The 12,913-nt window shown below is 44.6% G+C and overlaps 1 protein-coding gene and 1 long non-coding RNA gene across 3 annotated transcripts in view; both read right to left on the bottom strand.

Annotated features, from left to right (window-relative positions):
• Positions 1-4,259: 4,259 nt before the first annotated feature.
• Positions 4,260-5,287, bottom strand: LOC144828433 (uncharacterized). Its single transcript, XR_013610447.1, has 2 exons — positions 4,914-5,287; positions 4,260-4,827 (listed from the first exon to the last, which is right to left on the bottom strand). It is a non-coding gene; the product is annotated as an uncharacterized LOC144828433 (long non-coding RNA).
• A 920-nt stretch (positions 5,288-6,207) lies between these two features.
• Positions 6,208-12,913, bottom strand: part of NRBP2 (nuclear receptor binding protein 2) — a 383,035-nt gene continuing 376,329 nt past the window's right edge. The window contains exons 17-18 of one of the 2 annotated variants that reach the window (XM_078686579.1): positions 12,207-12,262; positions 6,208-6,711 (exon numbers count right to left, since the gene is read on the bottom strand). In XM_078686579.1, coding sequence (XP_078542705.1) covers positions 6,631-6,711; positions 12,207-12,262 — 137 coding nt within the window. In that variant the 3' untranslated portion in view covers positions 6,208-6,630. The remainder of the gene's footprint in view (positions 6,712-12,206; positions 12,263-12,913) is intronic. The other variant, XM_078686580.1, reaches the window with a different exon arrangement.

The raw sequence follows: 12,913 nt of genomic DNA, 5'->3' as shown, positions 1-12,913 counted from the left end.
CTATGAGATTTGTCGTTCTTCAGAACCGCCTTGTTCTTGACGTCATACTGGCCGATAGGGGCGGAGCTTGTAGAGTCATCGGATCTAGTTGGTGCGTTTTCATTCCTAATAACGCACCATCTGTATATTCAGCAATAACAAGACTTCATAAAATAGCCCATCAGCTACACCAGAATCCAGGCACCTGGACATGGTCCGGTTGGCTCTGGAATATAATATCTGCCTGGGGATGGAAAGTCCTGTCATTCCTAGGAATAGTAGTAATGATCATATTCAGTTGCTGTCTCTGTTTACAATGTGGCCCTGCGATTTGCGGCTTGTGCGCTACCTCTTGTATTCCAAGTCCAAAGTCCTATTCCCAGAAGATAAGAGACGAGCAAATGATGCTCTATGAACAGATAGATGGTATAATGAATATTGATGTTTCTTGAAGGAAACGTAGGGAACAAGGAGGGAATGAGGAAAATTGAATTTTGCCCTGTCATGTGTTCCTACGTGTTCCCCATCATATGTTATATGTGCATGATTAATATGCATATTTCCCCCTTGACCGAATAAAGACGCAATTATAGTTGTGTCCAACGTCAGTATGTTAGTTATCCAGTCCTCCTGAAAGCAACGTGAATTAGGCTTTTAGGCCTATGTTGCCAACGTCTTTACATTGTGCATGTTAAATCATCGAGTTGTCCCCGTTTCTAGGCCTCACAGGGCCCGGACACCAGATTCAAGCTCCAGTCTCCTGAACCACTCCGAGGAGCGATGCAGCTCCTCCCGCATCCCTGACCCATCACTTACTTTCTGCCAAGCAGCGCGGTGCCCGGCCTGGCCTGCCTGCCTGTCTGCCAAGAATATGTTATGCCTCTAGTTATCAGTTCAGCCCCCCGGCTTCACATTCCTAGCTAACGAACTGCATAAACATCTTCATCTATAGTCTAGTCTTTCTGTCTCCAGGCAAGAGAATTACTGAATTAGTATTCATAGAAGATTCCTAGCACATGCAATACATGAGGAAATATATGCATGCACCAGCCTTAGTGACAAGTAGCCTTTGCCCTGATGACTTTTAGATTCAAGCAACATGTACTCCAAACACGAGATATCAGATATGCTATAGGTACAGGTCGTTCTGACATCCCAGACTTTAGTCTCCTCTTCTAGTGCCAGAAGCCAGAGCCCCCAGCTCTCCCCAGTTACACGTCATGGCCCGTTTGCGCGCACCAGTAGGTTAAAGGTTCCAGCTGCCCAGGTAGCCCCCTCCATGTATCCACCCATTTATGACACTTCTGTGACGTTTACATCACATGTCTCCGTGCACGCCCTGTGCACGCCTTCTTTTCACGCCCATATGTTCTTATCTTTCGTTTGTCACTTGTTACGCCTACTGTATTCAATGCAATTGTACTGTTTTACTATATATACACTGTATGATGTTAATATGACATTAGGCGATTTCCCTTTGTCCTGTGTCTGTCCCTTCCTGAACCTTTGCAGGTGATGGAACCCGATGGTCCATTGGCTCGAGCCATCTAATTAAAGCCCGTATGACTCAGATACCACGGATTCTGCCTCTTATTTATTGAGCTGTCCTTTTCAGTTAATGCATAGAAAAATAGTACCGGTAATTATTTATTTATTTACCACACTTGGGAAAATGATAACTCTAGCTAATTCATTGTCCAGACTGCTTACGGCTGTTACACAAGGTCATACACAGATAAAAAGGATACAGGAAGGAAGGGACATGTTTAATCTTTAATTTGTCCAGATTGACGCATGCAACCCCTGTACTGGAAGAATTGCATTGGATACCAATGAAACAGCGAGTCCAGTTTAAAATCTTGTACCTCCTAAGTGTCAAGAAACATCTGGGTGAACATGCACTTATATCAAATGTCTTTTACATAACATTTTAAAGCTTGAGGCACACCTCTTTTTATTAAAATGTATACTGATTTGCCTTTTTTGCCACATTTAAAAAAAATATTGAGAAATATACTAAGAAGTGATAATCTCTAACAAAAACAAAGAAGGCACATGTTACTTACATGTAACCACTGGATTTCAACTTGCCGTGTTGTAGCATAACATGCTGTGCACAGTCCTGGAATTAAGGGCCTAATTGCAAGTCGGTGGCGCGGCGATGGCAGTCCAGCCACTGCCGCACCAGAGGTCCGACTGCCCTATTACGATTTGGGCGGTCGGACGGTATTGGAACTGCCGGCTCCACCAGGAAACCGCCATACCCAGGTGGTGGCGCAGCGGTCAGGGACTATGTAACATGAAGGTGGTGCCGCTGCAGCACCACCATGCATATTACATGTTCAGGACCGCCAGTGGTTTCATGGAGGTCTTTCCTCCATGAAAAGGCTGGTAGTGCTGAAACAAAGAGGGCCCTTGTGGGCCCCTTGTGCCCTCTCAGCATGACTATACATGCAGGGGGGCTCAAGATGAACCCCCTTGTGTGCATGCACTCAGGTTCCAGCATGACATGGACTTTCAAGTCCATGCTGTGAAGGAATCCCGAGTGGCGTTCCCATTGTGGTGCCTCTTTCAAAGGCACCGCCGCCTTTGAAAGATGCACTGCAGCAGGACCGCCACGCCGCCCTGCGTCAGAGCGGTGGCTCAGCGGTTGGCACTGCCACGCTACAGCTCCGCCAAAAGTCGTAATAAGGCCCTTAGTCGAATACTACAAGTTGCTTTTCTTTGAAAATGCTTTTAGCTTTGGTTTCAGGCATTCGTAACCACGTTCCCTGAAACCCACATTGGAAAGGATCTTTTTTCTCAGTGAAGTACTGTATCATAGGCAATGCTAATACATGCCTAGCAGGTACATCAGGGGGATCCCAAATGTAATTAGGGGGTGCAGGGAGAAGGAGGCGAGTATGGTCTGGGGCTTGATGAAGGGCTATCTTGACCGCTGCTGTCCACCCAAAAAACCCAAAAAAAACAATAAAGCCATCTTGTCTACATATCTTAGTAATTCTAAAATGTTAGTGGTAGACATTCAAATAAATTACAGAGCATTGGGCGAGTATTACTGGCAAAAACGTGGAAGGGTTTATAGAACACTTTATGGTTTGATTGGGAGTTCTCTCCCAAGGGATATTTGGGAAACAAAAGGCCAAATGGTTCTTTTTAAGGTCCATTGGACTAACAAGGCTGGTAAAACTCAAGGATTTAAATAGCTTTCTATACTTGCAAGAGATGTGACTTCCAGAAGTCCTTCAAAAAAGTTACATTTTCCATGGTATTTAACATCAATCAAGAGAAGAATGGCCCAACTTAAATCTTACTCTAGCACTTGCGCAAAAACTCCGTGCCCCGATGACAAGGAATGGGATTAAGAAATTTAAGTTGTGATCGGAAGGAGGGATGGTGCCTACCAGGAACTTTAAGCGACTTAAACACACTCACACCAAAAATCCTGCGCAGACAGCCCCCAATCCCTTTCCAAAACGATCCCAGCGCTGGGCACTCAAAAAAAAACATGAATGTCATTAGCTTTAGGGGCCATACATCTGTGGCATTTCGGCGCGGGGGTTGGGACGAATTTTGCTATTTTAGCTGGGGTATAATAAATACGATTGGTCACAAAAAAATGATTCTTCTTTAAACTAGCTGATTTTGTAAATTTGTATAAAAGTTTTAAGGAAGGTTCTAAAAGATCCCCTATTACAGATTCAAAGGGGGATTGCCTCCACGCAGAAGCCTGTGATATGAACATCGTGGTCAATGGGTCTTTAGTTTTCTTTGCAGACGATTGTTCCTTAACAAAGGACCTGGCAGTGAATGATAGAGGTCTATTATTATGTCTTATATTGCTGTCCCGCAGAGAAATATGTGTGAAATGGAAAGACCCAAGTCCCCCAAGAATGGAAGATTGGCCTAAATCAGCATTCGCGATGGCTCGCCTTGACCTTGCTGGTTCTAGCGCACTTTGATCAGCCTCTGGCAACCCCTTATCACTATGGGCCGAGAACTGAGATTGTTTTGGTAACCAACCACGAAGGCACCCGGTCCTATGATTACACCTTAACTCCAGTGTAAGGAGTTGGTCGGGAGACCTAAGCAAGTGCAGTTGGCCAGAGGGAGCCCAGGGACACAATAACGGCTGTAACACTCTGCAATATGCTTATAGGGGAGATGAGGACATAAAAATAAAAAAAAAACACTCACACCATACCCAGACAAGGGAATTCAAAGTCCAGCAGCCGATGGTCCTATTATTTGAGAAACCAACAATTGAGATAACACATAGGTCACTGATAAAGCTGTTCTATTTCAAGACAAAAACATGTTTCATTTCATATCAGATGAGAAGTGTTAGAGATGCAGTGAGAAGGCCAATACTCAAGACTGCAGAACATGTATACATTGTTTTAAAATAGGTCTGTGTACATTTCCTGTTATCCCAAAAATGTGGATTAATACATGCGCAGGGACGGCAACACAGATAGACGTCTTAATACAAAGAGGGCGCATGGTAGGGTGAAATAAAAAAATATATATAAACCAGGCAGTTTGTCTTAAATATTTCATGGGTGAGTGTGGGGATTTAGGTAAGAGGCTAGCAGTCTGGTTGTGAGCGAATAGATAATGCATGGATAGAATTCGAAGATGTTGAAAGGTGTGACTCAACAAAAGGAACAAAGGATGGACATCTAAGCAGGGAGCTGGATGGTGGTATGGACAGATGAGGGCACAGATGTAAGGATAAGGAGTCCGCTGGAACAACAAATGGACTGATGGACAGAGGGCTAGGCATACCAAAAAACGTCTAACAATGAATGGACAGATGGATAGACAGATAGACATACCAAGAAACATCTGTAACAATGGATGGACAGATGGATAGATGAACCAAGAAATATCTGTAACAATGGATTGACAGAGATAGATATGACAAGAAACACCTGTAAAAAAATGCATGGACAGAGGGATAGGCATACCAAGAAACATCTGTAACAATGGATGGACAGAGGGAAAGATAGACCAAGAAACATCTGTAACAATGGACGGGGAGTATAATGGATGGTAAGCAGATTCGCTGGCAGGTGGGACAAATGATAAACAGATGAATGGAAAGACAGGCAGATCAGTGGACAGGTGTAAAAACATGGGAAAATGTAACGAAGATGAATGCGTAAACATGTCGACAGCGGAGGGGCCGGTAAATCAAAAAGTAACTTCACATAGAAGGGTGGATGAAGGAATGAATAGGCAGACCAGTGTACAGATGGAAATGGTTGGGTGGAAAGTGTGCAAATGTGAAGGCAGACTGTTTGATGGCTAGACAGGGAGTAGACAGATGAATGAACAGAAATGAGTAGATGTATGAAATAATGGATGAATAGATGCACATATGAAGATAACAGATGGGTGGGCAGATAAATTAAAGGACGGTCACGAGTGGATAGGTGCACAGATGAAGGATGGATGGGTCCGCAGGGGACTGAATAAATGAGGGAAAATCAGACAGAAGATGACAGATGTGAATGGACATAAGGACACACAGTTAAGATAAAGTGACCACTGGACCTTTGAATGACCTCAATACAGTTCACACAAGTGGGGGAAAGATGGAAAGGCTTGACTAAGCAGCAAGAAACAGTTACGCATGCACATATATGGCATACTCTGGAACGCTAGTGGCAGGATCCTTAAGAGTCAACCCTATCATAATCTGTAGCAGAACATCAGGCTGAAAACTAGTGTCACAGGCAAGTAACTTTTCCAGGTTGATCACTGTTCGACAAGTGCATTCTCTGGTTTGTCCTTAAAGTGCCTATACGCATGGTTAATTCACATCTACACAAGGTAAGAAAGGAAGTCACAGTTCCATGCTTCAGGTAAAATAAGTGTAGTGATTCCAAGTCCAGGTTGTGTTACTAGCCCCATGGCAAGTACAGAAGGTCTCCTCTCATGTGCTGGATGACACACAAGAACGAACCATTCGGTAATACCGTATCTGTTATTATTTTGGGGCCTGTAGTTCTAATAGCCTCATACTACTGACTGTCACACACAGGAAATGACGAAAGAGTTGAGTGATCACTTTTTTGGCAATAGATAGCCAGGTCTGGGATGTCCCAGCAATTTACACAATGATTTACAGGAATAGAAGACCTGATTTCAAGGCAGCACATTTAGTAAATAGCATGGCTCAGTTTCTCCTCCTTCGGCAATGATTAGTTTGACCATGTTGGCTCAGTGTCACGCTTGGGCTGATGCAAGCACGTTTATTTCACTTTCTTGGCTCGACTGAATTTTTTAAGCATCTTCTCAGTTGATTTCATTACTCAGAAATTAAAAAACGTTTTTTGGACCATTAAAAAGGGTCAATAAAACCAAGACCCCAAAACATTCCTCCGGTCTTCCTTTGTTTGGACAGAACCATCCATCTTGTCCGATTCCTCATGAAGTCTTGCTTCCCAGCAACTTCCCCTCTCTTGTTTGCCACGGCGAAAGGCTTTCAGCAAAATAGGCAAGTAAGAATAAGCAAGACGAGAGGCTGATGTTGGGGTTCACGCCACGCCCCTTGCCTGTCCAATGTGGGCGGGGCATGCAGCCCCCGCCAGCTCCGCCCTGTGGCATCATGACCTTTGCTGGAGATCACGGTGGCAGAAGAGTTCACTGCATCACCTCGCAGGGGGGCAGATTGTGTTTGTGGAAGGCCTCTTCTAGGAAACTGGTGAGTTTCTGGCAATCATCCTAGGAGAAGAAGCAATAAAAGAGTTATTTAGATGGAGGATTCATCAGGCGGTACTGAGCAGAGAAGAGAAGCAGGGAACACGAGGAACATGCAAACAGATGGAGGAGCAGCACTGAAGAGAAAAGATGAACCAGGATGGGTTAAGAAAAATGACAAAGGGGAGGATCAGAGAAAATAAGATGCAGGGGCGGCTCCTCCGTAATAGCGGAGAAGCAACGCCCCATCACAGAAAAATACAATATTAAAACAATATCATTTTATTTTACTGTGAGGGTGTTGCAAAGTCATCCTGTGCCCTGGGCACCCCCCAACTTTTTGCTGACTGGAACTGGTGGTAACTGACTCTGACTGACCCTGGGCTCTGTTTAATCAGGCCCTGGGCCAGTGCCAAGTTAAAAGGAACACATTAGAATACAGTTAAGACACACAGCATACACTAGGGTACACTATGGTATGGTGGGGTACCCCTGTAATTGGCATGACCTACCCTATAAGCCCCTAGTATGTATTAGGGCAGGGGATTGAAACTACCTAGAAGTCTCCAGTATCCTGGGGAATGGCAGTTTAGAGGCCAGCAGATTCTCTGCACCAGCATGTGTGCAGTGCTGAAGCCTGAGGTCAGTTTAAAAGCAGCACTGGTTGCCAGGACAGCTTTTAAACCTTAAATTGTGCCCAAACTCGACTTTGGGGGTAGAGGCCCTTAAAAATGGAAAACCTACTATGTTTTTGCATATTAGGGACGCCCAGGGTCACCCCTAGGTATCCCAGGGGTGGGGGATCAGGAGCACCCTTATAAAATGAGTTTTTATATGCCTGGGTAAAGTGCAATTTTACATTTCACTCCCCACATTGTATTAAAGAGCTGCTCAAATTCGACTTTGATGCTAGAAGAATTGGGTATGGATGATCTGCAATATTTCTGCAGATTCAGAACCCCTGAAGTCTCCCCTAGTTGCACTGCACAGGGGGTGGGGGTCCTGTAGAAATTAAGGAAATCCTTAAATATGGTTTTATAAGCCCTGGTTCTTGAAAAGTGGCCCAAGTAATTTTCCCCATTGCAAACCCCATGGCCCATACGTTAACATGGTAGGAAGTGATTGATTAATAAATATTGATAGGAGAGGACTAGCCAGACCATTCAAAGACTTCCCAGAATGGTTGTAGTAAATCCAACAATATTATATTGTTGAATTTCTCCTAAAGTGTACATACAAGAACTTATGACACTTTCTTGTTTGCAAGTCCAAATTCAGCCTTTCAGTGGTCTGCCCTGATTGGTCAGAGTTAAGTGGATTAGCTAGGCTGCTGGGAGGGCAGTGTGCTGGTCTATAGGAATGCCAGGCCAGGAGGTGGTGTCGTAAACTATGCTTTTCAAAGGCAGAGGGGAGGCCTGGGTTTCAGTCCATTCTGACAGTCTTGACCCAGAGTCAGGGCTAGGTTTAAGGAAGGTATGTGCAGATGGTAGGGGGAGAGTCCATGGAAATAAGCCATCCCAGGGAGTGTGTTTAGCCAGCTCTTACCTCCTTGCTGGAAAATCAGCCATTATGGATTTGGAAGAATGATGCACTCCGGGACAAACTAATGCCACACTCTACAGGATGTGGTCATAACTATGAGAGTTGCCCTGCTCTCATTGGTCAGCAGTGACCTGGTGCTTGACCCAGATAATTTTGTATTAAGTATCTGAGAGGGGCAGAGCCCTCCAGATCTGCTGCTTGAAACTTACTGAAGCAAGAAGTGCCCTGCTGAAAAAGTTTTTGCTGTGCAAGGAACTCTAGGGCCTGACCTCTGAAGACTGCACCAAGTAAAACTGCAGCCCTGTGGATTACCTTGCTGCCAAAGGACTGAAGAGTTGAACTCCCTGCAAGCTACAGGTTAACAGAGCTCACCTGGACAGCCCCACAAAGAATTCAAAGCCTGGAGTACCAGCGGATTTGTAAGGGTTTTGTTCAAGTGGATTGCGGAATTGAAGTTTCACACTTTCAAGGACCCTCTTGGAGATTCCAGAACCTTGGATTGTGTGTTGGATACTTTGGGACCCGCAAGCAGAACGCCAGGAAGGAGTTCTAACTGGACCCCGCTTGCTGAAGAAGGCGGCCCACTACAGTGGTGAGAATTCTTCAGAACAATTTATAAAGGTGTGTCCCTGACAGAGAAAACAAAATGACTTAAAGGGGCGCTGTTGGTTTCTAAGCAATAGAAAGTGACTAATCTTTAAAAATTCATATCTCTGGTTCCCTACAGTGGATTATTTTCGTTTTGGTGTCATTTAAAAGATAATAATATTACCTACTTTTATGAATTGGTGTTGGATTTTTATTTTGTGTTGTGTCTTAATTATTTACTGAAATTGTGTTTTTGAATGCTTTACATACCTGTCTTTGAAGTTAAGCCTGTCTGCTTGCAGCCACGTTACCAAGGGTTGAGCAAAGGAATAAGACCTATGCTGAGTCCTATCATGTGTTAGTGGCCTTCTTGCCAGTGGCAGACCTACATTTGCCCCTACCATTAACCCACTTTCCAACAGAGCGGCTCTGGCTGACCATGCGTGCATGTGGAGCGGGTCCATAACAGACAGGAGTGGCACACTTAGAAGTGCACATGTAAGTTTGGCCGGCCGTCTCAGGCCGGCCAAATAGACATGCGCACTTTTATCTCGCCAACCCTGCTGTGTTCACAGCCCGGTTGGAGAAAAGCTGCAGGCTGCCAGGCAGTGTCTGAACGGCAGAGCAGGCCGCTCAGACCAATCATGGCTCTGATCTCATAGTATGAGAGAAACATATGGATTGGCTGGGCAGTCTGTTCCTTCCCAGAGACTGCCAGAAATGACGTACCAGGGCAGCTGTCGGTTCTGACCGCGAGAGGTACGTTTTGTTTTAGATGTTATTTTTGCTCTCAATAACCCGCCACCTTTTCCCTCCCCATCCTTTCCCCAACCTTCGTTGGGCGGCGGCAGCCACTGATTAGATGGATTGCAAGCATCAAAAGGAGTAGGGAATGAGATTGAAGGGGTGGTTTATAGGTGAGCAAATCAAGGGAGAGAGGAGGAGAGAGGAGGTGCAGAGGGTAAAGGAAGCAGAGAATGGAGTAAACAGGCAAAAAGAGCTCATTGAAACAGGAGCACTGGCAGAGATGGGGAATGAAAGCCTGGAGAAAGAAAGAACAGTGTTACAGCCAAGTAACTTTTCCTTCTCCAGTTTATGATCACTGTTAGTACAGAAGTTCTGGCCCTCAAAGTGCCGATAAGCATGGTAAATATGAGGGGATGGAAGGACAGAGGGTGAGCAAGAAGACACTGAAGGAATGATAATTGATGCTGATGAGATCAGCAGCAAAGAAGGGAGAATAGTTGACAAAGTTGAGACCTGCAGAGGAGAAAAACTGTTACTGGAGATCCTGATACAAAGGGTAGATATAAAGGGATGAGAAGAAAACAGAGACAGATGATCTGTAGTGCGCAATCTGTAAACTCTAGATATCAGCAGTACAAACATGCAAAACAGCAATGTAGCAAAATACAAGTGAACCAGAGGGATCTGTGAATCTTTTTTGAAGGAAACCAGGGAAGCAAAGAGCAAGGGCTTTGACCTCCAGGGGAAGAACGTCCCAAAGCTTAGAAAGAGAGAAGCCACAGAGGCCCAAAACTTGCATACTGTGGGGTGTGAGACTGGAGATATCTAGGAGGCGGAAGCTGGCACATCTTTCCAATCTTTTATTCCTGAAGATAAGAGAGCTAGAGAAGCTCTGCATGAAATGCATGAATAAATGAGACAAAGAATTTAACACTCCCCCTGCCAGCTAGGCGAGAATTGAATGGACTTTGGAAATGATAACATAAGCCGCTCTATTCATCGTTTGTGCAGTATGTGAGACTGGAGTGTCATGATGCATGCAATCACACACATACAAATGTAGTGTCTAACTAACCAGTTAATACAGTGGAGTTCAATACAGATCTAGGAGAAATGGTTCCATGCCAGATTTGTACAATATCCACCTGAGATATATTAGCATATAATAACCCAGGATGGAAATAATTTACATATTAAGTTGATACTCTGAGGTATGGACACGATGTAGGCATCATGGATCTGACCTGAAGGTAGGCAATGTCTATGACTGGGCAGCCAGGTAGGTTTCAGGGCAAGCAGTGAGGCCAATGGAGAAGGACAGGGAGCCAGTAGGGGAGGTGAACAAACTTTGGAAACAAGTCGTTGGAAGTCAGTGGGCAAGTGACCAGGAACGGAATTGGAAGGGAAGCGGCAGGGAAAAAGCAACAGGACGCAGGAGAGGACAGGTGAAAGGATAGGGGAGTGTTCATCTGATTGCTCCGTTGTAAGGAAGGCACACAAGTGTCTCCCTGGTCCAATGGGAAAGAGATGTGAAACAGTTTGCGAGACATCAAAATGGATTGGATTCTTACGTCAAGACAAATTAAACTCACACTTTTAGAAAGGATGGACATAACCTTTTTTGAACAGGCTTGCTCCTGAATCTCTGGCAGCATTTTTGCCGGCTAGGGTATAGGGCTGGGATTCTGGTGTGATTGAATAATGCGCCTTTATAGAATCACCTTCAGATAAATTAGTGGATGCAGTCAAACCCCGAAGAAGATTCATACAGGGCAAGATAGAAATTAGGCAAGAGCAACGTTCTTTTAACTGAGTGAACTGGGATAGTGTTAAATCGATAAAACTGTAAAATTGATGTATTCACATTTTGAAAAGCAGAAAACAAGTAGTTTAGAGAACTAAGTTAATAGAGTATGATTATAGGAGGTACATACGACAGACAATGTAGAGGAAAAGAGGAAGAAGTCATGCCAGATGGCAGTGCTCGATGATGAAGCATGGCACCACATGGTGGGTGAGGGCTTGTGCTTTAATAAGTAAACACTTCCAATGACCAGGTGGGGCACTGATATCTAATATAGTTTATCAGGACCTCGTTTTTCAGAATGGTACACTTTTGTCATGTTTGGGAGTGTGTGTAATGGACCATACCTTCTTTCAGTTCTCCATTGTTTGATTTGGGGTTAGGGAGTTGAGACAACAGAGGTTCCAATGAAGTAAACACAAAAAAGGATTAAATAATAAAGCAAAGAGAATAAAGTGCTTAGGAAATTGAGACAATGCTGGAGCCAATGGAGTAAAGACGAGAGGATGAGCCAATGAAGTAAAGACAAGAGAGGATGAGCAAATAGAGTAAAGACAAGAGAGGATGAGCCAATGAAGTAAAGACAAGAGAGGATGAGCCAATAGAATAAAGACAAGAGAGGATGAGCCAATGAAGCAAAGAGTGCTTAAAGAGTTGAGACAATGCCGAAGACAACAGAGGATGAACAAATGAAGTGAAGACAAGAAGGTGCTTCAGGAGTTGAGACAACAAACAAGCCGATGGAGAAGAGACAGGGGAGGAGCTAAACGAGATGAGCCAAAGGTACATGGGAAGAGAGGTCATGCAGGTTGCTCTACAGCGTAGTCTACACACCCACCTCGTGAATGAAACCGTAGTGCACCAGCTCTGAAGCAATGTCCCTGGAACTGTCTGCTACAGAAAGAAAAAATATTATTACATTGAGCAACAGACAAATAAACTAACCAACATTCTTACCGGGAGGCCAGAAGAATCTTTCGGCATTCTGTGCACCCCCTACCTTTCTTATCCTGTTAGCATTTAAAAATGGCAACATATATTGACCCAGCACCGTTCCATCGTCAAGTGCATGCATGTGACAGGTAAGATGCATGCTTAGAAGCATTACCTCCCTATTGCATACCCTTTAACCCCCAATGATGAGATTTGCCACATGGTGTCAAGTGGTGTTGTCAAGACTGAACTCTATGTCAGTGACTATAATGGCCCATCCCATGAATGATGTCACAAAAGGTCTGAACACCCAAGTAGACGTCATCAAACAAAGCCACATTCTACAATGCCTATTGTTGGCTGTTAGTGATTAACCCTGGGCGGTGAACTCCGCTCGTGGAGTTTGCAGAGTTTCCCGCATTCCGCGTTACGCGGAGCTCTGAAAAACTCTGCTTCCCGCAACGGAGTGGAGTTTCTTTCCTCGCTCGCATTCACCAGAGTCAAGTTGGTGTGCGCGAGCGAGGAAAATCCACCTCACAGCGAGATTTGTTCGCGTTCGAGATCACCAACGTCAAGTTGGCGAGCGTGGAAACTGCCCGTTCGCGTTGAGAA

The sequence above is a fragment of the Lissotriton helveticus genome, chromosome 4_1 (assembly GCF_964261635.1).
Source record: "Lissotriton helveticus chromosome 4_1, aLisHel1.1, whole genome shotgun sequence".
NCBI classification, from domain to species: Eukaryota; Metazoa; Chordata; class Amphibia; order Caudata; family Salamandridae; genus Lissotriton; species Lissotriton helveticus.
This window is presented reverse-complemented; position numbering and strand designations above follow the sequence as displayed.